The sequence below is a fragment of the Aquarana catesbeiana genome, linkage group LG01 (assembly GCF_042186555.1).
Source record: "Aquarana catesbeiana isolate 2022-GZ linkage group LG01, ASM4218655v1, whole genome shotgun sequence".
In the NCBI taxonomy this organism is placed as follows: Eukaryota; Metazoa; Chordata; class Amphibia; order Anura; family Ranidae; genus Aquarana; species Aquarana catesbeiana.
In genome coordinates, this window is record NC_133324.1 from 286562272 (window position 1) to 286588861 (window position 26590).

The window sequence follows — 26590 nt, forward strand, 5'->3', positions numbered from 1 at the left end:
GCACTGTAGTGGCACTGATGGCCCTGTAGGGCACTGATGGCACTGTAGTGGCACTGATGGCACTGTAGGAGCACTGATGGCACTTTAGTGCACTGTAGCAGCACTGATAGCACTGATGGGCACTGCAGTGGCATTGATGGCACTGTAGTGGCACTGTAAGAGCACTGATGGCACGTTGATGGCACTGTAGGAGCACTGATGGCACTGTAGGAGCACTGATTGCACTATGATGGCACTATACGAACACTGATGGCACTGTGATTGCACTGTATGAGCACCGATGGCACTGTGATCAGTTAAAAAAGGAGAAAATGGTGCAAGATGTCACCAAATCATGCAAGTGGAAACAATAACCAATGAAATGGATTCACAATGAGAAATAAACATGAATGTCAGAGTCCCAAATGATGATATAAAATGCAGTATGGCTAGAACGTCCCAGATAAGGAAAACTAAAAAGTCAAAGTAAAAATGATGCTGAACACCAGCGGCAGCTTCCCTGAGAGTTGAAGCAAAACTCTGAAAGACAATCGTGGAAAAAGACAAGGTGCGCCAATCTTAGTGCAGTATCAAAAAATTGGGTTTAATATAATTGATAAAAACAGCGGCCAAATGGCTACTCACAATGTTGCAGTAAAAACAGGCACATAAAAGCAAGGTGGGTGGTCCACAGACATCATACCGGCTGCATCTAATACAGGATCCGAAGGTGTTCCCCCCAGCGTTTTGGAACACCTTCGGATCCTGTATTAGATGCAGCCGGTATGATGTCTGTGAACCACCCACCTTGTTTTTATGTGCCTGTTTTTACTGCAACATTGTGAGTAGCCATTCGGCCGCTGTTTTTATCAATTATATTAAACCCAGTTTTTTGATACTGCACTTAGATTGGCACACCTTGTCTTTTTCCACGATGGCACTGTGAATGCACTGTAGGAGCACTGATGGCACTGTGACGGCACTGTATGAGCACTGACGGCACTGTATGAGCACTGACGGAACTGTATGAGCATTTGGGACCGTGCCAGCTCGTGCTGCTGCAGTATTTCCCTTTCCTCTCCTCACACCGATACAGCGTGTGAGGAGAGGAGAGAGAAACCCCGCAGCAAACCACAATGGCGGTTTGTTGACAAGTGATCGACCCATCATTGGATGGAGCGATCACATGATAAAGGGCCGCTGTGCTTGGCCCTTAACCCTGATCTGTGATGCGCTGGGTCCCGAGAACCCAGCCATCATGGACACTTCCGGCTGCATGCCCCAGGTGTGGTTGGCAAGTGGTTAAAAAGTAGTTATAAAGGTACAAGTTTTTTCTTTTATTTAATGCAATCTATGCATTAAGGGGAAAAACCTTCTGCAAGCAGCTATTCCCCCCTCCCCCCAATTCTTACCTGAGCCCGATCTTGATCCAGCGAATTCAATCAGAGAACATTCAGACAGCCTCTTCACCACTGTCTTTAAACACTAAGTTCACATTTTAGCCTGTTACACATTACACCCATATGTAGGTTATAACATGCTCTAGCTCCCACCCCCCACACCCCTGATCCCCCCCCCCCCCCCCATGACAGCAGGTGGGGGTTCCTCCCCCCCAGTCGCTGTCACATTTAAAAATCTGCCCACACTGCCCCATCATTCATTCACAAGAATCTGCGAATTAAGAAACTACAAGTCCCGAAACTACAAGTCAACGGCTTGTAGTTCCTAATGAACTGTGAGGGCATTTATGGTGCTACCGCAGGTCACTGACGATGTGGAAGCCATGCTTGAATAAGCATGTCCATAACTGACATTCATGGACAGATGTAAAAATCATAGATTTTACAAACTGTCCTTGAATTTCATGACAGTCAGAAACCCAGGTATGTGCTGTGTGGAGAGGTAGAGGGGAGGTTGTGGGCAGGGGGCTGGGCGCAACTGAATTCTGGCAGGCACCCCACCCCAACACCCCCCTAGATACAGCCATGTGGCATTTACTTGCCTGGAGGTATTGGGAGTCCATGCATTCAGTGCTGCCAGTGCTATTACAAATGAAGCAGCCACAGCATCCCTCCAGACGTGCCTGTGCCTGGCTTCTTATTAAAGGCCGATGCGGCTGCTATGCATCCCCTCCGTCCCCTCCACATGTTCATTTGTCTAGCTTGTCTGTGTCTACCTCCCTGGCTTCTATGCTTGCACAGTATCCCTCCAGACATGTCTGGGCTGCATGCTGAACTCTCTTGGGCCGCATGTGGCCCACGGGCCACAGGTTGGACACCCCAACCTTAGTGTGAATGACCCCCTATACTGAAGTTCCACTTTTAGACAAAAAAAAACATAGTTTAAGGGTGTAGTATTATTCCAAATTCTCCTTTTTTATTTTGTAATAGGTTAGGGTAAGTTTAGATTTGCAGCAGACGTTGCCACCAATCTGAAAAAGCATTCCATAGTAGATTGCTTATCAGAAGCGTTTGACAGGCGAGGAGGAGGCAATTTGGCGAGAGGATACATTGGATGCCTCCAGGTGTTACTGTGCTTTTGCTGGATGTCCAATGTGTCCCTGTGCCATTAAGGAGGAGTGGGCTCCCTCCAGGCAAACCTACAGAGGAGCCTTGGTGAGGCATGGTGCCTTTCACATATATGTGCAAATGTGTGCAACTAAACCCTCTGTTTTTAACATGAACTGTTATGCCCTGTACACACGATCGGACATTCCGACAACAAAATCCATGAATTTTTTCCAACGGATGTTGGCTCAAACTTGTCTTGCATACACACGGTCGCACAAAGTTGTCGGAAAATCCGATCGTTCTGAACGCGGTGACGTAAAACACATACGTTGGGACTATAAACGGGGCAGTAGCCAATAGCTTTCGTCTCTTAATTTATTTTGAGCATGCGTGGCACTTTGTGCGTCGGATTTGTGTACACACGATCGGAATTTAAACGATCAGATTTTGTTGTCGGAAAATTTTATATCCTGCTCTCAAACTTTGTGTGTCGGAAATTCCGACGGAAAAAGTCAGATGGAGCCCACACACAATCGGAATTTCCGACAACACAATCCGATCGCACTTTTCGGTCGGAAAATCCGACCGTGTGTACAGGGCATTAGACAGAACTAATTTATTTATTTATTTTTTTGCAAGCTGGTTGGTAAGTGTGCTGGGAAAGTTTCTGTTTGTCATGTGTAAAGTCTTTCCATGTACACCTTACTGTAAAGGCTATTTATAGATCGGGGTGGTTGCCACTTACTGTATCTGCACAGCTTGTCGACTGAATTTGGCATGGGGTGCCTTTAAGGAGGAATGGGCTGCCTCCAGGCAAACCTACCCTTCCTTTATCCACTGCTATATAGGCCAGTTGCACACAGACATAATCATTTACTGATGTTTATACGCTGTCTTGTTAACAGAAAGATCCTGAGTGAAATGTAAACCTTGCGTAAACACACACATAGGTGCGTAAAGGTGCGTAAGACAAGTAAAACTCGTCTTTATTGCCAAGGTTGTAATATTCTCATTTATACTCGCATAAACATGCTTATAGAATATGCGTATGCTGTCATTTACCACTGTGTATACACCAACATGTGTGACTCTATAGTCACATGGCTGCTCAGATGTTATAGGGAGGAAATGATCAGCATAGAAACTCATTGCAAACTGAGCATGTGCAGAGTTGCCACTACAACTGCAAAATCCCTAGCTGAATTGGGGACGTGAACAGAAGGTGGAGATAGCAGCAGGATTAACAAGGTTTTTTTGCAGAATACAGGAAATGAATCTCATAGTGACTGAGTGAGTATGAACAGCATGTAATACACCCTTTATTGATAGTTTTTTATGATGTGGGTATAGTGACACTTTAAGTGTTTTTTTTTTTATTACCACTACTACTCCTTTATACTGGCATTTCAAATTTACAAATGCAACTATTTAAACATTGGATGAAGGGCTTAGAACTGTAAACACTTTTTGATAGACAAATAGTGTGTTTTTTAACCACTTGCCGACCAGCCGCCGCAGTTGTACTGGGCAGAATGGCACGACGTTACCTTATGTTGCTTCTCCCTGTGGCCACTAGGGGCACGCGTGCGCGTCCGCTGCTCGCCCCCCAGGCCGATGCGAGTGCCTGGCGGTCGCGATGACCGCCGGGCTCCCGCAATTGCTCGTGACATGGCAAGAACCAGGATCTCTGTGTGTAAACACAGAGATCCTGGTTCTCTGAAGGGAGAAGAGACTGATCGTGTGTTCATACACAGTATAGACACCAATCTATCTCTTCCCCTAGCAAGTCTCATCCCCCCTTCAGTTAGAACACGTAGCAGGGAACACATTTAACCCCTTGATCGCCCCATAGTGTTGACCACTTCACTGCCAGTGACATTTTTACAGTAATCAATGCATTTTTATAGCACTGATCGCTGTATAAATGCCAATGGTCCCAAAAATGTGTCAAAATTGTCCGATGTGTCCGCCATGATGTCGCAGTCATGATAAAAATCGCAGATCACCGCCATTACTAGTAAAAACAATAAATAATAATAAAAATGCTATAAATCTATCCCCTATTTTGTAGACGCTATAAATTTTGCGCAAACCAATCAATATATGCTTACTGCGATTTTTATTACCAAAAATATATAGAAGAATACATATTGGCCTAAACTGAGAAAAAAATGTGCTTTTTAAAAAAAAAAAAAAAATGGGTATATTTATTATAGCAAAAGTACAAAATATTGTGTTTTTTTCAAAATTGGCTCTCTTTTTTTGTTTAAACTGCAAAAAATAAAAACCGCAGAGGTGATTAAATACCACCAAAAGAAAGCTCTATTTGTGGGAAAAAAAGGACATCAATTTTGTTTGAGTACAGTGTCGCACAACTGCGCAATTGTCAGTTAAAGCGACGCAGTGCCGAATCACAAAAAATGGCCTGGTCATTCAGCAGCCACATTTTCTGGGGCTGAAGCGGTTAAGCTGGAACAGTAAATACATCAGACCAAAATGAGGAACAAATAAGGAGGAAAGACGGACTTTGTTCCAAAAAAAAAAGAGAAAGGGGCCCTATGTGGATCAAAAACCCTGCCGTGTGTTTACCATGTGACCATGAAAATAAAGCTTTGGAAGCTTTCGAGGAATTCTTGGTGTGTTGATGACATTTCTTCACTTTGTTCTAAAAACGGTATATTTCCCTTAGCTATGCTAAAGCACATTGTACCAGGATTGTACAATTAGATTGCATAGTGTATGGCCAGCTTTAGGCCTCATTCACAGCATGTGCAGAGATGTCAGTTTTCTGTACGTGTTTTGCAAAGGCACAAAAAAACTATTGTATTGTATGCAGTTTTCTGCACAGGAAAAAAACTGACATGACATCAACATATGTGTGAAAAGGGCACATCACTGAAGCACATTATAACTGATATCAACGTGCATAAAAACTCACTGAAACGCACATGAAAACGGATGTGAAACTGATGTCTCTGCAATTGGAATCTGCGCGGTTTTCCCATCAGTACCCAACAGTTTTCATGCAGGTATTCTGACACAGGTATTAATGTGCACACAGGGCACTTTATTAGGTACATCTGTTCAATTGCTTGGTAACACACATTGCTAATCAGCCAATCACATTTCAGCAACTTAATGCATTTAGGCATCTAGACGTGGTGAAGACAACTTGCTGAAGTTCAAACCAAGCATCTGAATGGGGAAGAAAGGGGATTTAAGTGGCTTTGAACGTGGCATGGTTGTTGGTGCCAGACGGGCTGGTTTGAGTATTTCAAAAACTGCTGATCTACTGGGATTTTCATGCACAGCCATCTACAGGGTTTACAGAGAATGGTCCAAAAAAGAGAAAATATCCAATGAATGGCAGCTGTGTGGACAAAAATGACTGCTGTTGTCAGAGATCATAGAAAGGCAACAGTAACTCAAATAACCACTTGTTACAACCAAAGTATGCAGAATACCATCTCTAAACACACAACTCGTCCAACCTTGAAGCAGATGGGCTACAGCAGCAGAAGACCACACCAGGTGCCACTCCTGTCAGCTAAAAACAGGAAACTGAGGCTACAACTCGCATAGGCTCAACAAAATTGGACAATAGAAGATTGGAAAAACATTGTCTGGTTGGATGAGTCCCTATTTCAGCTGTGACATTCAGATGGTAGAGTCAGAATTTGGTGTAAACAACATGAAAGCATGGATCCATCCTGCCTTGTATAAACAGTTCAGGTTGGTGGTAGTGGTGTAATGGTGTGGGGGATATTTTCTTAGCACACTTTGAGCCCCTTAGAACCAGTTGAGCATTGTTTAAATGCCACGGCCTACCTACCTGAGTGTTGTTGCTGACCATGTCCATCCCTTTATAAATATAGTGTGCCCATCTTCTGATGGTTACTTCCAGGAGGATAATGCTCACAAAGCTCAAATCATCTCAAACTGGTTTCTTGAACATGACAATGAGGTCACTGTACTCCACTGGCCTCCACATTCACCAGAGCTCAATCCAATAGAGCACTTTTTTTGATGTGGTGGAACAGGAGCTTCGCATCATGGATATGCAGCCGACAAATCAAATCTGCAGCAACTACGTAATGCTATCATGTCAATATGGACCAAAATCTCTGAGGAATGTTTCCAACACCTTGTTGAATCTATGCTATAAATTAATGTGGTTGTAAAGCCACTTTTTTTACTTTATAGTTTCCCCTCTGTTCCATGATGTTACTGTATGTGCCCCAGTGTATGTTCCATATAAAAAATACGTAGCTGTATATCCTATTTCAGAGCGCCTCTCTGCGCTCACATGACCGCCCGCTCCTTTCCCGAACTGAGAACTACAGCAGGAGGAGCTGAGAATCCCTTGCTGACGTCAGCCAGGAGGAGGGGAGGAGAGAAGGCGAGTGGTGGGCAGTCACATGAGCACCGAGCGCCGCTCTGAAATAAGTTATGCAGCTACATATTTTATATGTAGGACATACACTGGGGCACATAACATCATCGAACAGAGGGAAATCTATTAAGTACATAAAGTTATTTTAGAAGCAGGAGAGGATGGGTGGGCACTCACACGAGCTGACAGGCAGGGAGGGAGGGAGAGAGCAGGACAGAGGAGAGCTGTGGATGGTGGAGGCAATTATAAACTGACCACGGTATCAGGGTCTTAGCAGCCATGATAAACGTGGTCAGTTTACGGAGGGCAGGGCAGCACCAGCCAGGATCAGCCAGGTATATTAGCTGATAGAAGGGGCCAAATTACACAGTACAAGCACTGTGCTGTATAACATGCTTTAAAGGAACAGGGTAAAACATTTTTTTAGGATTAAAACCACTTTAAAGCAGTTCTGAAGGCCAAAGGGGGTCCAACCCAGTACTAGCAAGGTGTACCTAATAAAGTGGCCGGTAAGTCTATATTCTCCCCCTCCCATTATTACTGCAATTTTGCCATACCTAATTATACCTGCCATGCCTAATTACAGTGAGGGAAAAAAGTATTTGATTCCCTGCTGAGTTTGCCAACTGACAAAGAAATTATCAGTCTATAATTTTAATGGTAGGTTTATTTTAACAGTGAGAGATAGAATAACAACAAAAATATCCAGAAAAATACATTTCAACAATGTTATAAATTGATTTGCATTTTAATGAGTGAAATAAGTATTTGACCCCTTCGCAAAATATGACTTAGTACTTGGTCGCAAAACCCTTGTTGGCAATCAGAGGTCAGACATTTCTTGTAGTTGGCCACCAGGTTTGCACACATCTCAGGAGGAATTGTGTCCCACTCCTCTTTGCAGATCCTCTCCAAGTCATTAAGGTTTCGAGGCTGACATTTGGCAACTCGAACTTTCAGCTCCCTCCACATATTTTCTATGGGATTAAGGTCTGGAGACTGGCTAGGCCACTCCAGGTCCGTAATGTGCTTCTTCTTGAGCCTCTCCTTTGTTGCCTTGGCCGTGTGTTTTGGATCATCGTCATGCTGAAATACCCATCCATGACCCATTTTCAGTGCCTTGATTTTCAGCACCATTTTCTCCTTTTTTAACTGATCACAGTGCCATAGGTGCTCATACAGTGCAATCACAGTGCCATCAGTGTTCATATAGTGCCATCATAGTGCAATCAGTGCTCCTACAGTGCCATCAGTGCTCCTACAGTGCCATCAATGCCACTGCAGTGCCCATCAGTGCTATCAATGCTGCTACAGTGCACTAAAGTGCCATCAGTGCTCCTACAGTGCCATCAGTGCTCCTACAGTGCCACTACAGTGTCCATCAGTGCCACTACACTCAAGATTTGACAGTACATTGCCCCGTCCATCATCCATTTGATGCGGTGAAGTTGTCCAGTCCCCTTAGCAGAAAACACCCCAAAGCATAATGTTTCCACCTCCATGTTTGATGGTGTTCTTGGGGTCAAAGGCAGCATTCCTCCTCCTCCAAGCACGGCAAGTTGAGTTGATACCAAAGAGCTTGATTTTGGTCTCATCTGACCACAACACTTTCACCCAGTTCTCCTCTGAATCATTCAGATGTTCATTAGCAAACTTCAGACAGGCCTGTACATGTGCTTTCTTGGGACCTTTGCAGGATTTCAGTCCTTCACAGTGTAGTGTGTAACCAATTGTTTTCTTGGTGACTATGGTTCCAGCTGCCTTGAGATCATTGACAAGATTCTCCCGTGTAGTTCTGGGCTGATTCCTCATCGTTCTCATAATCATTGAAACTCCATGAGATGAGATCTTGCATGGAGCCCCTGACAAAGGGAGATTGACCGTTATTTTGTGTTTTTTCCATTTGCAAATAATCGCACCAACTGTTGCCACCCTCTCGCCAAGCTGCTTGGCAATGGTCTTGTAGCCCCGTGTAGGTCTACAATCTTGTCCCTGACATCCTTGGATGTCTTGGCCATGGTGGAGAGATTGGAATCTGATTGATTGCTTCTGTGGACAGGTGTCTTTTATACATTTAACAAGCTGAGATTAGGAGCACTCTCTTTCAGAGAGTGCTCCTAATCTCAGCTTGTAACTGTATAGAAGGCACCTGGGAGCCACAAATCTTGTTGATTGATAGGGGATCAAATACTTATTTCACTCATTAAAGTGGAAGTCCACCCTAAAAAAAAAAAAAAAAATTGCATAAAAAAATTCCTAAGAAATTGGAGGAAAAAAAAAAAATTTAAATTTACCTGAAATGGCTGTTGCTAGGCAGTCTTCCTAATCTACCTCTTCCTACTCTGCGGTGATGTTCTGTCTTCTCCTCCCCGTGTTGTCTTATGGGGAATGGGGCATGCTGTGTTATGGGAACTGTGTGTGTCCCACAACACATCGCGTCCCATTCACAAAGCGCTGCGCGACAGGAAACGGGCAGTGAAGCCGCAAGGCTCCGCTGCCTGTTTCCCTTAGTTCAAATAGCGGTGCCGGGACCCCAGAGCCCAGGGACAGGTCCGCCTCGGGGCCGACACCCAAGACAGGTAAGTGTGCTTATTAAAAGTCAGCAGCTACAGTGTTTGTAGCTGCTGACTTTTAATTTTTTTTTTTTCCTGGCCGGAACCCCCCTTTAAAATGCAAATCAATGTATAACTTTTTTGAAATGCGTTTTTCTGGATATTTTTGTTGTTATTCTGTCTCTCACTGTTAAAATTAACCTACCATTAAAATTATAGACTGAGCGTTTCTTTGTCAGTGGGCAAACATAACAAATCAGCAGGGGATCAAATACTTTTTTTTCCCCTCACTGTATTCTCCTCTGGGTGCCCAAAGCTGACACCCCTCCGCCGCACCCAAAAAAAATCCCAGGCATTGCAGCTATTAGGTTTGCGGAAGAGTCATCAATAAGATCATATTCTCATCAAGGCAGAGAATAGTCTATACCCTCCACAGTGGACAAGGTGAAGTGTAGCAATCAGTCATCCACAATGAATGAGCCTTGATGTGGGGTTAGCAATGCACCAGCTGCTATCTGTATAAAGATATTAAAGGGCAGTATGAAATGTCAGTGGCAGTTGTTTGCAGAGAAGCATGCAGCCCAGACAGCTGTTTTCCCCCCCTCTCAGTCACACCCTGACATCCTGCCCTCCCTGCACACTTTGTTGCTCAGCCCCTCTCTCCAGACACACAGCTACCAACCATCCCCCTTCACTATGCACAGCACAGCCTGTGATTGGCCAGCCCGAGCAAGCTGAAATATAAACAAACAGAGAAGACAGGCGGCTCCAGACACACAGACTAGTCCGAATGTAGAACCCCCCGGTTCGGCTCGTACAGCCCCAGGAGCTGGCGGCCGGTGACAGTGAGTAGAGCGCAGGCATTCATTCACACAGCGGGAGGAGCAGGCAGTGCTAGTTCAGCACCAGCGGCGGAGCGGACAGCTCCCTCCCAGCACATACATAGAGGACTACGTGCGCTGCGCCTGGTGCTGGAGGAGAGCTGTGACCACCTACCTGTAACACATCTCTGAATAGGTGACAATGCTGGCATGCTAGGCTAGTTCTATTGCACACAGCATAGCTGGCACCTGTGTACCCAGTGGGCACGTTGCACAGGGTGGTGATGGGTGGTCGGCTGAGCAGACAGAGCAGTCTGGAAGATGATCAGGAGGAGGTGGTAGACCCAGGGCCCCTGAGAGCGGAGCCCAGCACCTCTCGAAGTACTGATTTTGCTCTTACGTCGCTGATCCTGAACTCGGAGAGGATCCCTGGGGTGTTACGGAAGAATAAACCGCCTCCGTACGGAAGGAGGGCGGCATGGATACGGGACATTCAGGCGGGGCTCCGGGACCACAAGCAGGAGCGGGCGATGCATATCCTCAAAATGCTTCGCAAGGTAAGGCCACCCCGAAAAACTCTCTCTGTCCTCTACCATATCATAGGAGTGCACAGCCTATCGCTTTGGGGTGTGCACCCCAAAGCTCAAACACATATGCGTGCGTGCATGTGTATATATACTCATGGCGTCAGTGGACGGTGTTAGTAGGGCAGAGATTGGTGTCAGTAGGACAGTGGATGGTGTCAGTAGTTTTTATTTTTATTATTTTATTTTTTATCTTTTTTTACAATTAGTTTTTTTTTTCACTAGTTTTTTTAGGAGCCCTGTTAGGGGGCTTTGGTGAAATATCAGGGGTCTAAACCGGGGTGATTAGGGTGTGGCCCTGTGCGCACGCCTATGTACCATATGCAAGCCACTCTCGGTCCTAGGGTCACTATACATCAGGGGTCTCCAAACTGCGGCCCTTTGCTTGCCTTTATCTGGCCCTTGGGGTACTTTTCCTTCCACTGATACAAGACACTATTCCTCCCACTGACACCAACAATGGGGCACTATTTCTCTCATTGATGCCAATGATGGGGCACTATTAATCCCACTGGCACCAACGATGGGGCACTATTTACCCCACTGACACCAACAATGGGACACTGTTCCTCCCATTGACGCCAATGATGGGGCACTGTTCCTCAAACTGACAAGACTTGGGGGGGGGGTTAAGATTATAGCGCACACATACAAATATGACAGTTAAATCCTGCAAGGCTATTTAAAGCACCTGAACATATTCAGCAAAAAATATGGGGATTTGGTCACACCATATGACCACATAGTGCTTAAGCCCACTACTGCGTCAAAGTACCCCATTATCAGTGGGTCCTACACTATTCATAGAATGAAAGATCCTACTTTTCATAACTATGGGAGAAATACACTCCTCTATACAGGAGACTTAAAGGACACCTCCTATAACACAGGTGGACACTAATAAGAGGTAATGGCGGGGGGATGGGGTGCTCCAGCCCAAGGGATCTGGTCAGGACCCATCCCTTGGACTGAAGCACTCCATCCCCTGACCATTACTTCTTATTAGTGTCCACCTGTGTTATAGGAGGTGTCCTTTAGTTCTCCCATATAGAGGAGTGTATTTCTCCCATAGTTATGAAAAGTAGGATCTTTCATTCTATGAATAGTGTAGGACCCACTGATAATGGGATACTTTGACGCAGTAGTGGGCTTAAGCACTATGTGGTCATATGGTGTGACCAAATCCCCATATTTTTTGCTGAATATGTTCAGGTGTTTTAAATAACCTTGCAGGATGTAAATATCATTTTTGCATGTGTGCACTGTAATCTTAATTCTGTTCCTCACACTGACATGAGGCACTATTATTCTCACTGACACCAATTATAGGGCACTATTCCTCCCACTGACACCAACAATGGGGCACTATTCCTCCCACTGACATCAACAATGGGGCACTATTCTTCCCACTGACACCAGCAACAGGGCATTATTCCTCCTCCTTTATTTTTAATCATATCATTTTTGTTGAAAAAAGTTTTTACAATTTACCACAAGACAAAAACATAGAAAACAATTCATCTAGAGAAATAAGAAAAAAAAAATTCTTCTTCTTTTTATTCCTAAAGATGCATTGTTTACCTCCTAGTGACACCAGGATAGTTTCTACTCCCAATGGCCACAGTGATAATCGCTAGCGGCTATAGCAGCCACTGGCGATAATCGCAAGAGAATCCGGCAGGCTGGTTGCACCCAAGCTGATCGACCGTTCAACTTGGTACATTTGGCCTGCCCATTAACGGTTCGAATCCAGGAACCAGCCGAGATTCAAACACTTTATATAAGATTTTTTACATAAGATCTTTTTTGGGGGGGGGGGGGTTGGGGGGCAAATCATTGTGAAGTACTGGCTTCTGATTGTATTGCCTATTCCAATTGCAGATGAAGCAGTCAAGAGACTTTCCATTCTCCTTGAATCATGACATCCATGGTGCTGGTGGGTTTTGTAGGGCAAGACAGCCTCGGTCATTCTGGAGTTCTGGGTTCTGACTTCATTGCCTATTTAAGCGTGGTGAAACAGCCCAATTATTTTTCTTTAGTGCACTGGATCATTGTGGAAAATGGTCCCCCCCATCCTTTTGCTGTGGGCCCTGCCCTTATAAATGTATCTGCTAATAAGTAGAAACATCAGTCTTCACTGTAAATTTAAGCTGTCCATACACTATTTGAAATTTGGCTGGTTTGGCAGGGACCGGATGAATTTTGATCATTGTGCTGCCGTCCCCACTTGACAGAGGTCATGACTGGGTTATTGCCAATATACCACCAATGGAATAATTCACACCTGACCACCTTTATTTGGATTTAAATGGCCATAGCAGCCTATTTACTAAAATAATAATCTATAACAAAATATTATATATATTTTATATATATTTTGTATTACATTTTATGTAAACCATAATAATAACAAAATAATGTAACTGACTGACCTTATCATAAATCCTAGGTTATTGAAGGCATATGTGAACTAATAACTAGCTGTATCTGCCACCAGCTTGCATAGTAAGACCCCCAGCCGCAATTACACCGCCTTGGGGACAACTTCTTTCTAATGCCCCGTACACACGATCGGACATTCCGACAACAAAATCCATGGATTTTTTCCGACGGATGTTGGCTCAAACTTGTCTTGCATACACACGGTCACACAAATCTTGTCAGAAATTCCGAACATCAAGAAGGCGGTGATGTACAACACATACGACGAGCCGAGAAAAATTAAGTTCAATAGCCAGTGCGGCTCTTCTGCTTGATTCCGAGCATGCATGGAACTTTGTGCGTCGGAATTTTGTACACACGATCGGAATTTACGATAACGGATTTTGTTGTCGGAAAATTTGAGATCCAGACCTCAAATTTTGTGTGACGGAAATTCCAATGGAAAATGTCCGATGGATCCTACACATAGTCGGAATTTCCGACAACAAGCTCCCATTGAACATTTTCCATCAGAAAATCCGACCGTGTGTATGGGGCATTAGTTACCATCCAATACAGCTGCAATCACCAGTATGACATTACTGCTACACTTATAGGGAAGGTACACCCATACCCGAGATGGGCTCAACCCATTGTTCTCAACAAATTTTGACCACCCCCCACCTTCAAAAACCTTGAGACCTCTTCCCGCTGCTATGACATTACCAACCCTTCATTACAGGAACCATCTTCCCATAACATTCACTTTAATAAAAAAAAACTCTAAAACCCCAAATAAATGCACCCCCAAAAAACAGCACTATCCACAAGACCACATATGTAATAGATCTCCGACCTAAGGCACACCAATATTGTTTCAAAATGGCAAAAAATAACCAATGCAATGCTTCCCACAAAATAAAGGTTCCTAATAATATGCATCAAAAAAATGTCATATGTATGTTAAATACACATGTATGTTTAATCCTCGCCTCCAGGATTTCTCCAGAGCTTCTCCCATTCTTTGGAACTCCCTACCCCAATCTGTCCGGCTGTCCCCTAATCTATCCATCTTTAGACAACCCCCGAAAACCCTTCTCTTTAAAGAAGCTTATCCTGCTTCTAACTAACACTGTTTTACTTCCTCCATCAGCTCATCCCCCACAGCTATTACCTTTTGTATCAATTGACCCTTCCTTTTTAGATTGTAAGCGCTAATGAGCAGGGCCCTCTGATTCCTCTTGTACCAAATTGTAATGTAACTGTAATGTCTTCCTTCATTTTGTTAAGCACTGCGCAAACTGTTGGTGCTATATAAAACCTGTATAATAATAATAATAAAATAATAATACACCATACAGCAGTATGTCATTGGCCAGTGTGGTTACATGTGCCAACCGCTGACTGGAGATTAATTTCAATGATTGTCCAGATGAATTGAGTATCAGTTAAGGAAAAAAGACCTTATGTAACTCGGAGACTTCAAAACTGTTTCTTTTTTTTTGGGGGGGGGGGTATTAATCTACAGTAGACTCCTGATATAACTAGCAGGTCCTAATTTGGTTTAGTTCCTAAATTCTTCTCTTCGGTGCTCTATCTTTACTATATGACCTTGGTCCTGAGTGTGATGACCTCCCCTTTTACTGTCTTTGTAGGACCTAGGCCTGGAGGGCACATTCCTCAATGACATCCTATATAGACATGTCACCTTCCTCAACCTGGTGGACCCCATCTCCCATGAACTGCTGCTTAGCCTGGCCAGGGAACTGCAATGCCCCAGGAAGGTAAGAGTTAGTGCGTTTTAGTATGTCTGCACACAATAGACATCAGCTATGTGTCTGTTGTAAATCATGCATATCATAAGCCCAACAACAACCTGTTCAATCAGGGGACTTGTCTGATTGCTGCATAATTAGGTTTTGAATATTTATATTTTGAATATTTATATTGTAAAAAAAAATACATATATGCAATGCAAGACTGTTATTTCCTTTAGTGGTGCGAGATTAAAAAAAACAATAGGTTTATATTTATGTTTCACTTAGTCCATCCAGTGTGTTTCTCAGCTTTTCCTGTGCTTGGAGGGAAAACCTTCCAGAAACACCAAGACTGGTACAGAATATCAATGATAAGAACATAGAAGAGTTATTGAGGGTGGAGACTGATAGGGGAGTGACTGAGGAAACGAGCATCGATAGGAGGGGTGGTGGGGAATCAAACACTGATGGGGACACAGTAAGAAGAAAGGAAAGACAAATGCTGTGAACAAAACAATTTTACCGACATGTTGAATACAGTAACTGAATACATTGCTGCTTATTAGAATAAAATGACCAAAGTATTAAAGAATGCAGGAATGCAATGGGTAGGGAAAGGATGCAGTCTGCCGTAAAATCTTGTCTTTGCAGACACCAAGCTGGCAAAGTTAAATAGCTGTCTTTGTTCTTCCTAATTAACCCTCTGTGCTGGCCAACAAGAACTCTAAAACCTAGGGGAATATAAAGATATGTCTGTCTGTCTGTCTGTATGTCTGTCTGTCTGTCTGTCTGTCTGTCTGTCTATCTATCTATCTATCTATCTATCTATCTATCTATCTATCTATCTATCTATCTATCTATCGATCTATCGATCTATATGTGTCCCTCATTCACAGTCCCTAGCTTATGGTAAACAGTTTAATAAATAGATTCGGGAACCAATTTTCTGAACTAAAACTCACTTTTAAATTAAAAATTGATTGAAATTAGTGTTGCTAAAATAAAGGGAAATTCTATGCAAAGCCTATATTGATTGCATCAGTTATTGCAGGTAACTTTGAATATATTGCTATGTGTTTATTACCTGGGGCCAAGCATTCTTCCAGATTTGGGAAGTGCTCTGAAGTCTTTTCTCCTGTCAATGCAAATGTCTTTTATCAAACATCCAAAGTGATGTCCATGCTTCTCCTCTGCTTGATTGTGAGGGGCAGTTTGGCAGGCTAAAGCCACATTGCATATTACAGGGGACGTATTGTGGCATTTTTTTAAGTATGCGTATAAAGTATTAAGTAGTTAGAAATGTAAAAAATGTGAGTGGGCAGATGTTTTATCACCCTAAACCTCAGAAAACTTACCTGCCCCATCACAGGGCAGATCATAGTTATAAGTCTGGTAGTTTCTCCCTTTTTCAAACAAGTTTCCCCTATAATCTGTATAAAAAGCACTTCTCCAAAGTGAAAGCCTATCATGATACTGAGATACATGAGATAGTCATCATCTGATAAAAATCAGACTGTTTACTCATGAGTAATGTAGACTACAGGGATTTTGCTCATATAATAAGGGAAATAGTACAGTTTATATTGGTTCAAATCATGTATGCTTGTAAAATATGCACTTTATACAGCAGTGTCTAGTAGAAAAAAGTACATCCATGACCTGTGGATACATTAGCTTCTAATATTCAGCAGTAGATGCAGTTCTGAGGAACCTGCACACGTTGACTTCAGCATAACTCTATGAACGCTTGGAAAAAAGCAAAAGAAATAGACATAGTTACATAGTTACATAGTTAGTCACGTTGAAAAAAGACACAAGTCCATCTAGTTTGACCAAAAAAGAAAAAACACAATCCCATATGCACAATCCCTCACCCAAAATTGATCCAGAGGAAAGTGAAAAACCCCAGCCAAGCATGCTCCAATTTGCTACAGCGGGGAAAAAATTGCTTCCTGATCCCTCGAGAGGCAATAAGATTTTCCCTGGATCAACTTTACCTATAAATGTCAGTACCCAGTTATGTTGTGTACATTTAGGAAAGAATCCAGGCCTTTTTGAAAGCAATCTACTGAGCTGGCCAGAACCACCTCTGGAGGGAGTCTATTCCATATTTTCGCAGCTCCTAATGTGAAGAAACCTTTCTGTATTTGGAGATTAAATCTTTTTTTCCTCTAGATGTAAAGAGTGCCCCTTTGCCATCTGTGATGACCTTAAAGTGAATAACAACACCAAGTTCACTATATGGACCACTTATGTATTTGTACATGTTGATCACAATCCCCCTTTAATTTCCTCTTCTCAAGAGGGAATAGATTCAGTTCCTCTAATCTTTCCTCATAGCTGAGCTCCTCCATGCCTCTTATCAGTTTGGATGCCCTTCTCTGCACTTTCTCCAGTTCCCCGATATCCTTTTTGAGAACCGGTGCCCAAAACTGAACTGCATGTTCCAGATGAGGTCTTACTAATGTTTTGTACAGGGGCAAAGTGATATCTCTCTCTGGAGTCCATACCTCTCTAAATACAAGAAAGGACTTTGCTCGCTTTGGAAACCGCAGCTTGGCATTGTATGCTATTATACCTGATTGGGCTTAAGCAAGAATCTGAACATGTATTTATAGCCCAAACTTTTTTCCAGGTGGTAACACATGGAATATAGCCAAGATCCTCAATGTCAAACAAGTCTTACTACTAAATTTGAAGAAGTCACACTTGCAACAAGGTTCCCACCAGCATGTCAGAAACAGAGACTTTACCAGCTACAGTAGATGTGGAACTCACATGCTGCTATTAGCATCAACATGCTGCAAATACAACAGTCAGTCTCAGCCTTTCAAATGTGCTCAGAGAACCAAGAGAACTTTCTTAGGAGATCCAATATCGGTAGTGGAGCTCACTGAGAGATCTGAGAGCAGAGGCATGCGTTAGGAGTTTGAGGGTGTCTCTGGTTATGCTGCCTTTTCAAAGTCCTTTGTGAATGAAAGAACCCACCACATCTCATCCAAGTCCCCTCCACCTGTCATGCCTCTGTGCACCTTTATAAGGAAGCTTCTAAACTATCATAACCAAGATGCAGTCCTTTAACCCCCCAAAACAAATAGGTGTGTATAGTATGAAAATACAACCATTTTGTTCTATCCAGACTTCTCTCTTGAAGTGCAAAGTCAACATACACAATTTATCTCCATATAGCTTAATCTCAAGGATTTCAGCATACCTTCAAATAATGGTCTACAATGTTAAAATCTGAATTAACCCCATGTACACTGCTATACACATCATAGCAGTGTGCAAAGGGTTCATTTAGAGTCTTAAGCGTTAACACGTGTGCACACCCCTGTAGCATCTCATGTAATCTTTATACAGTATATGTGAGCATTTTGGATTTGAGCACAGGCATATCTCCATTTCTGTGGTCTACTCTGCTAAGCTTTGAGCAAAGAAAAGGGTCAAAGTGCACTTTTTTACTTACAACGGGGAGGGGTTACTCAGATGGATTGAAATTCGCACTGGACCTGCACTTTCACAGGCGCCATAAATTAGACTGCTTTGTGAACTAGTGTTGTACAGTAGCCATAACCCTCTACATAAAAACCTTGTGCCTCTCTTTTTCATGTATATCTGACTAGATCTCTAGCAAACTGTTCTACTATAGTTAGGAGTTTCCCAAATGGAACCCCCCCCCCATTTTTTTGTTTTACCTCTTGCTACACCCCATCAGCTATACTCCACTTCAAGTGCACCTGCCAATTCAAATATACATAGGGTGTAGTGATGCATAACAGAGATACATTTTTCTGCCGAATTCAAAATGAATCCGCATTGTATAGATGGAACACCAAATAAACCCAAAGTCTTTCCTGCCTCCCTGCTTTTAAGCTGCCTTTAGAATTCCCTTTATTAAGAATGAAGCTTCTACCCTTCACGACACAACATGAAGTTGTTTGTTTTTTGGTTTTTTTTGGAGCCTATTGCTCCAATTGTTTGCAAGACTTCAAACGTTTGCTGCCTGTAAGGTTACCCTGCTGTTGCATCCATTCAGTTTACCTTACTGTTTCTTCCTGGGTCCACTAAGCTGTACCTACTCTACCAGCACAGAGTACCCTCCCCCTTTCTTTTCATTATTACTACTTGTTTAAATATACTTTGTACTATAAGTAATTCATTGCCACAATTTTTCTTTCACCTCTCACCAATACTTGTTTGCCCTGGGTCCTTAGCCATGCATATTAATGTTGTCTTCTGTCACATATTAAACAGCTCGATGTCTTGAATTGGAATGCACATGGCCTAAATAATATGTTTGAATAATATACTGTACCGTATAGTCCTGAATTACATAAGTAACAACACCCAGGCATTGTGATCCTTCAGGAGACACTTTTTTCTGGCAATACTCTATAGAACTCTATAGAAGTGTCAGCCCTGATTAAGCACATACTCCCAGTACTCTACAGGAGTTTCAATCCTGATTAGGCACAATGTCAATTTGGCACTCTTAGATTTGAAACTAGATCATATATATGTATATAAGCGTTCTGGCATGGCACAATCAATGCTAAACCAGTGACCATTCTATAGCCCCCTCTTTACTCAGCAGACATGCCCCATGATGCAGTCAATGTAATGTCCACCCTTGCACATGCCTACACTGTTTGGATTAAAGACTTCAAAAATATGATTAATTCCTATCTAGACACAATAACTTCTAGAGCCTAAATTAATTTCAAACTTCACACACTATCCCCTTAATGCAAGAGATAGGCCTGGTTGATGAGTGGCACCATTACTCTTGTTCATTTATTTTCCTATTTGTTCTCATGTATAAATTTAGCCTTTTCTTCTAGAAGCCTACTCCCACTGGTCATGTCAGCCAGCCACCTACCTGTCAAGCCATTGCCCATTGGCTGTTATCCTTGATTAAGGTCAAGCCCCCCCCCCCCTTCTTTCCCCAATATGAGTTTTGGAAATTCATCCCTTTTTAGTTCTACCTGTTCCCATCAGATATGGATCTAAACCTTCAATGGTCTCATTTAATGCGCAATCACGTAGCCTGGATTTCTCTTAAAAAGAATTGGATAACAAAATGAAACAAGCTCAAGCCAAGTATTTTGATAACCCCTCCAATTCCACCAGTCCCTTCTTAGGCTCTGTTGACACCTGTACGATGCACCTTTCTAAAGTGTGTGTAAAGTCATGCAACAAAATGCATGATAACAAGCACTATATTGTTTTGGTGGGGTACAATTTTAAAAAATGGATCATGGACTTCTTTGGTGTGATTTAGATGCCGTAGGCAGCCCATTCAATTGAACGAACTGCTATGTATGGTAATGTATGTGTGCAACAAAATGCACGATAACAAGCACTATATGTTTTGGTGGGGTACAATTTTAAAAAATGGAACATGGACTTCTTTGGTGTGATTTAGATGCCGTAGGCAGCCCATTTAATTGAACGGACTGCTATGTATGGTAATGTATGTAAAATGTGCAGCAAAGCATGTGCACTGGCACATTGCACAGATCTGAACCCAGCTTAAATACACTGCAAATAAACCAAGAAGTAGACTATTCTGAAAGAGCAAAAAAAAATTTTTCCTACAAGGTAAAATATCTTTGAACAAAAGTGAGTTAGAAACAAAGAGATCTACTTGATATCCCATTGTAAGTTGATGTAGTTGTCTACAGTGATTTTCTTCCCTAATTAAAATGGCCCAGGTCTAGACAGAATCCCAATCAAGTGTTAAAACTGCACTGATATTATTACACCTGACTTACTGCAGGTATTCCTTAGTGCATTATAAAACAGGAAGGCTTCCCCATCCTGTGCAAGAGTTCTATTATTTTAACCCACAAGCCCGGCAAAGATGTTCAAAAAATATGACTTCCACAGACCAACTTCCCTCCTGACCGCTGATGCCAACATGACTTGTATGTGTACAATCATAACTTGTAGCATACATTTAGACCAAATGGTTATTACTATTGATGTACTTTATCAATCTCTGCAGAAAACTATGGTTAGATGACAACAGTGGTCAAGACATAATTGTCTTTTTTTTACACATCCAAGGCCTTTGATGGCATGCCATGGTCCTTTCTAAGGGCTATCCTTGGTGGGCTGGCTATGATTAGGTTACAAATTGGATGAGCTTGCTTTACTACAATCTTAGAGCCATATGTTGCACAAATGAAACTAAGCAGGAATGCCTGGTATCTCCATTGTTGTGCACCATCGCCACAGTACCACTAGCAATTAGAATACAACAACATCCCCAGATAGTGGGCCTCAATGTTGCATACCTCAAAGAAAAACTAGGACTTTGTGCAGGTGACTTTTTTACAGATGGCTATTGATATTATTGCTGAATTGTGTAATTACAATTATCTATAAACTGGACCAAATTAACCATCTTCTCCATTTACCCACAACACGTCCCTGTGAATACCTCCTATCTGTTCTTAACAGTTTAACGTTTTAGGTTTCTAGCTACACAAAAATAATAGCCACCATAAACCTTTTTTTCCCACCAACATTGACTCACTTTTTAATTGATGAAAAACAAATGTTTGTCCCGGACAAAACTGTCCCTTTTGGTAACTGGTTCAATCAACTTATTTAAATTTGGATGTCCAAAATTCTATATGTGTTTCTAAGAACCCCTGTTTACAGTATTTCAAAATGTCACTATCTGACTTTAGCCTTTATATGAAACTATAAAAGTGCAGGATTTTCACATAGAAGACTTACATTCTCTACTTAATGGGGAGGTTTAGCACTTCCATGCCTGCATAAATAATATAGCCCAACTCTTCCTGATGTTCAAGTGGTTTGTTGAAGTTGATACCCATTAGGCACAAGTACTTGGATTTAACCTATATGCATGGCCCAAAATAACTGCTCTATAAGCTTTTAAAGGCCAAAGCTGCATTCAGTCTGTTGCTGTATTTTATCAGGCTACAAAATTTCTACAAAACAGACTGGGATTGCCAAAGTAGGTTGGGGGAAACCACAGTTCTCGTTGAGTCATCTAAACTTACTGATGTAACTGGATGGCTGGACTGTGGTTTCTTGGTCAATTTCTAGGAAATGTGACTTTAAAATCATCACTTACCATAGTTAACTTTTAAACTTTGTAATGGATGGACTTCGGAAACAGCTAACAAGTAAGCTCTATAATTGGTTGATTATTTCCAAGGCAAATTTAAATGTAATATATTAACCCCACCACTGTGCAACCAATATAACGAAATAAATAAATATATAAATGACCCTAGTATCAGCTGCTCACCTCCAACAATAAATGTGCCTTAATTTGTATCAAAGAATATATTCAGTATATATATATATATATATATATATATATATATATAAAATTATATATATAATTATATATATACAGTATCTCACAAAAGTGAGTACACATCACATTTTTGCAAATATTCTATTATATCTTTTCATGTGACAACACTTAAAAAATAACACTTTGCTACAATGTAAAGTAGTGAGCGTACAGCTTGTAAAACAGTGTAATTTTGCTGTCCCCTCAAAATAACTCAACACACAGTTATTAATGTCTAAACCACTGGCAACAAAAGTAAGAACACCCCTAAGTGAAAATGTCCAAATCTGGCCCAATTAGCCATTTTCCCTCCTCGGTGTCATGTGACTTGTTAGTTTTACATGGAAAACAGGTGTGTTAAATTTGGTGTTATCGCTCTCACTCTCTCATACTGGTCACTGGAAGTTCAACATGGCATCTCATAGCAAAGAACTCTCTGAGGATCTGAAAAAAAGAATGGCCTAGGCTATAAGAAGATTGCCAAGACCCTGACACTGAGCTGCAGCACCGTGGCCAAGACCATACAGTGGCTTAACAGGACAGGTTCCACTCAGAACAGGCCTCACCATGGTTGACCAAGGAAGTTGAATGCATGTGCTTAGCATCATATCCTGAGGTTTTCTTTGGGAAATAGACGTATGAGTGCTTCCAGCATTGCTGCAGAAGTTGAAAGGGTGGGGAGTCAGCCTGTTAGTGCTCAGACCATACGCCGCGCACTGCATCAAATTGGTCTGCATGGCTGTTGTCCCAAAAGGAAGCTCTTCTAAAGATGATGCACAAGAAAGCCTGCAAACCGTTTACTGAAGACAAGCAGACTAAGGACATGGATTACTGGAACCATGTCCTGTGGTCTGTTGAGACCAAGATAAACTTATTTGGTTCAGATGGTGTCAAGTGTGTGTGGCAGGGACCAGGTGAGGAGTACAAAGACAAGTGTGCCTTGCCTACAGTCAAGCAGTCAAGCATGGTGGTTGGAGTGTCATGGTCTGGGGCTGCATGAGTGTTGCACTGGGGAGCTACAGTTCATTGAGGGAACCATAAATGCCAACATGTACTGTGACATACTGAAGTAGAGCATGATCCCCTGCCTTTGGACATTGGGCCGCAGGCAGGGCAGTATTCCAACATAATAATGACACAAAACACACCTCCAAGACAACCCCTGCCTTGCTAAAGAAGCTGAGGGTAAAGGTGATGGACTGGCCAAACATGTCTCCAGACCGAAGCCCTATTGAGCATCCTCAAATTTAAGGTGGAGGAGCGCAAGGTCTCTAACATCCACCAGCTCTGTGATGTCATCATGGAGGAGTGGAAGAGCACTCCAATGGAAACCTGTGAAGCTCTGGTGAACTCCATGCCCAAGAGAGTTAAATGGCAGAAAATGGAGAAAGGATGGCCGCACTCCAAATTAATGCCTTTATTGAATGAAGCTTAATCCATACACCAATCAGAGACACCGGTCCAGATGATAGCTGATGCGTTTCGCACCATTAACGGTGCAAAACGCATCAGCTATCATCTGGACCTGTGTCTCTGATTGATGTATGGCTGTCCTTTCTCCATTTTCTGCCATTTGAATTTGCTGAGCCGACACCCTTCTTCTCCTATATACCAGGACAGTGTGAACACAAGCGATACAACTTGGAGTGGTAATTACCTTGATTTGGTGTTTTTGGACTACCCAAGAGGGTTAAGGCAGTGCTGGAAAATAATGGAGGCCACACAAAACATTGACACTTTGGGCCCAATTTGAACATTTTCACTGTACACACTTTTGTTGCCAGCGGTTTAGACATTAATGGCTGTGTGCTAAGTTATTTTCAGGGGACAGCAAATTTACACTGTTATACAAGTTGTACACTCACTACCTTACCTTGTAGCAACGTGTCATTTCTCCAGTGTTGTCACATGAAATGATATAATAAAATATTTACAAAAATGTGAGGGGTGTACTCACATTTGTGACATACTGTAGATACGCATATATACTCTACAGTGAATTGGCTATAAAAACAAAATAAAACGAAAACAGTGAAATAAATAAAATGTAATTTAAACACTAATTTCAGCCACATTATAGCCGAGGAGGAAACAGATATGCATATTATAAAACCTGAATGAGGAGGTCAAACACTTTTCATGAGTGTCAGTCCTTAAAGTGGAGGGTCATATCACATTGTAGTGTGGTTCACTTTGAGAAATGTTTAATTTAAGCAAGGTCTGGATTGTTCTGATTGAACTCACCATTTTGAAATATAGATTGTGAAATATAGACCCCCCCCCCCCCCGTATCTCCAGCAACCCCTGTGTCTCCAGTGGCCTCTGTGTCTCTGGCAGCCTCTATGTCTCCAGTGACCCCTGCACTCCTGTGTTACCAGTGACCCAGCATACCCAGTGACTTCATTCCCCCTGTGTCTCTGGTGGCCCCAGCATCTCCAGTGACCCCTGTATTTCTGTGTCTCCAGTGACTCCTGTTTCATAAGTGACCCCACTAGCTCCAGTGAATCCAGTGCTTCTACATCACCTAGTGACAACTTAGATTCCTGTGTCACCCCATGCCCCCGGAGCATCCTGTCTCACACAATTGAGCCCATAGCATCTTATGTCATCTTGTGACTCCAGTATACTGTGAGCACCTATGTAACACTTGTTTCTGCACCCAGCTTCAGGTATGCTACTGTGTTTCCTGATCTCTATCTCCCTGTGGAGATGGACCCCAGTCTATAACAGCTATAAGAATTAACTCTTAAATTTATACATAGCACAATGGGCTGCCCCATCCCAGCCACCCACCCACCCACCCACAAGTTTGTATCCTAGGTCTACTTCATTCTCCAATATTCTCATCTCTACTCCATGAAATGCTATTCATTGCTGGAAAAACAGTGGTGTTTCAGTTGATGTTTGGAAATTTTTCCTCTATGTTACACTGGATTGGCCTTGTAACTGCTACTCTACCCTTCAAAAAGTTAGCCTTTGCACACAGAGCATGTCCAGTGAAATTGGGAAAAACCTGGAACACTTGGCTAGAATATACCAGTGGCGTCCATTAGGGGCACCGCCCCATCTCTCCACTCCACCCCCCTATATACAATGGATAGATTCATGCATAGCATGAATCTATCCATGGCCGCCACACCTCCTACTCATGCGTCCCGGCCCCTTTCAGGGCACCAGGTGCATGAATTACAGCGACGGGGGGGTGGTTTAAGCACCTGATTAGAGCCAGAGGCTCTTATAGGCTTCAAAATCAGGTGGGCTCGGGTCGCAGAGGTTGTGCTCCAATCCCACCCAGGTGTGTTATAACAGCGAATTAATATTCGCTGCTGAAACACTGATCCTCAATCCGGCCAATCAGAAGCGGGAGTGAGACCCATTTTTGGATTGGCTGAAAAGAGAAGACTCCTGATTGACCGCCGAGGAGGAGGGAGAAAATAGAAGCCCCCGCCGTCTTGATGACCCAGAGAATGGGAGGCGGCAGGAGAACGGGAGGCCGCCGAGCAGGGAAAGCCACCGCCAAGCATCGGAAGCCGCCGGGGATAGGGTAAGTGCTGCCGACAGGGGGGGGGGGGGGGGTTGGCATAATTTTTGCCGCCGCCCCAAACAAAATTTTCCACCGGCCGCCACTGGAACATACTCCCTTACCTTATAGTAGTAGTAGTTATTATAGTAGTTATTTTGTTGTTTATAGTAGGACCCTTAGATCTCTGCATTTTCCTGTGGGTGGATGCTACCATGAGACCCCTGAATAAGCCCTGTCCTCAAAATAATAAGCAGACACTTTTTGATCTGTTAGTACTGTTTTATTGTTGTATTCTTTTTTCTGTTAGAGAATTTGGCAGAATAACCATCATATTTGTTATAATATGCTTGTTGCAACTGCGTTGCTTATGCTGATACCCAATAAAACTTGTTTTGACAAAAAAAAAATTTCATACTTAAGGTAATCAACAACTGACTATGGTTCTTGCATAAGCCCAATTGTGACTAGCCCTCTAAAGATGTTGCAACTTAAAAAAAAAAAAACAGGAGTAGCACATTAAAACCAATAACTTAACCAACATCTTCATTCATATTTCCATGATCAAAGTTGAAATAAAGTACTGTTGAAAATTTCACCTTTTGAATCAAATCAAAATACTTCTGAAAATGTGAAACTAGGCTTTTGCCCTTTTCCCTCCCACATTGGCTCCAAGTCATATATAGCACAATCAGGGCACACTAGTTTTGC

The 26590-nt window shown here is 42.6% G+C and overlaps 2 protein-coding genes across 2 annotated transcripts in view; one reads left to right on the forward strand and one right to left on the reverse strand.

Annotated features, from left to right (window-relative positions):
• Positions 1–26590, reverse strand: part of GGT1 (gamma-glutamyltransferase 1) — a 336039-nt gene that overhangs the window by 299690 nt on the left and 9759 nt on the right. The window lies entirely within an intron of this gene.
• Positions 10085–26590, forward strand: part of LRRC75B (leucine rich repeat containing 75B) — a 28593-nt gene continuing 12087 nt past the window's right edge. Inside the window, exons 1-2 of the mRNA XM_073629230.1 lie at positions 10085–10812; positions 14916–15044. Coding sequence (XP_073485331.1) covers positions 10540–10812; positions 14916–15044 — 402 coding nt within the window. The 5' untranslated portion in view covers positions 10085–10539. The remainder of the gene's footprint in view (positions 10813–14915; positions 15045–26590) is intronic.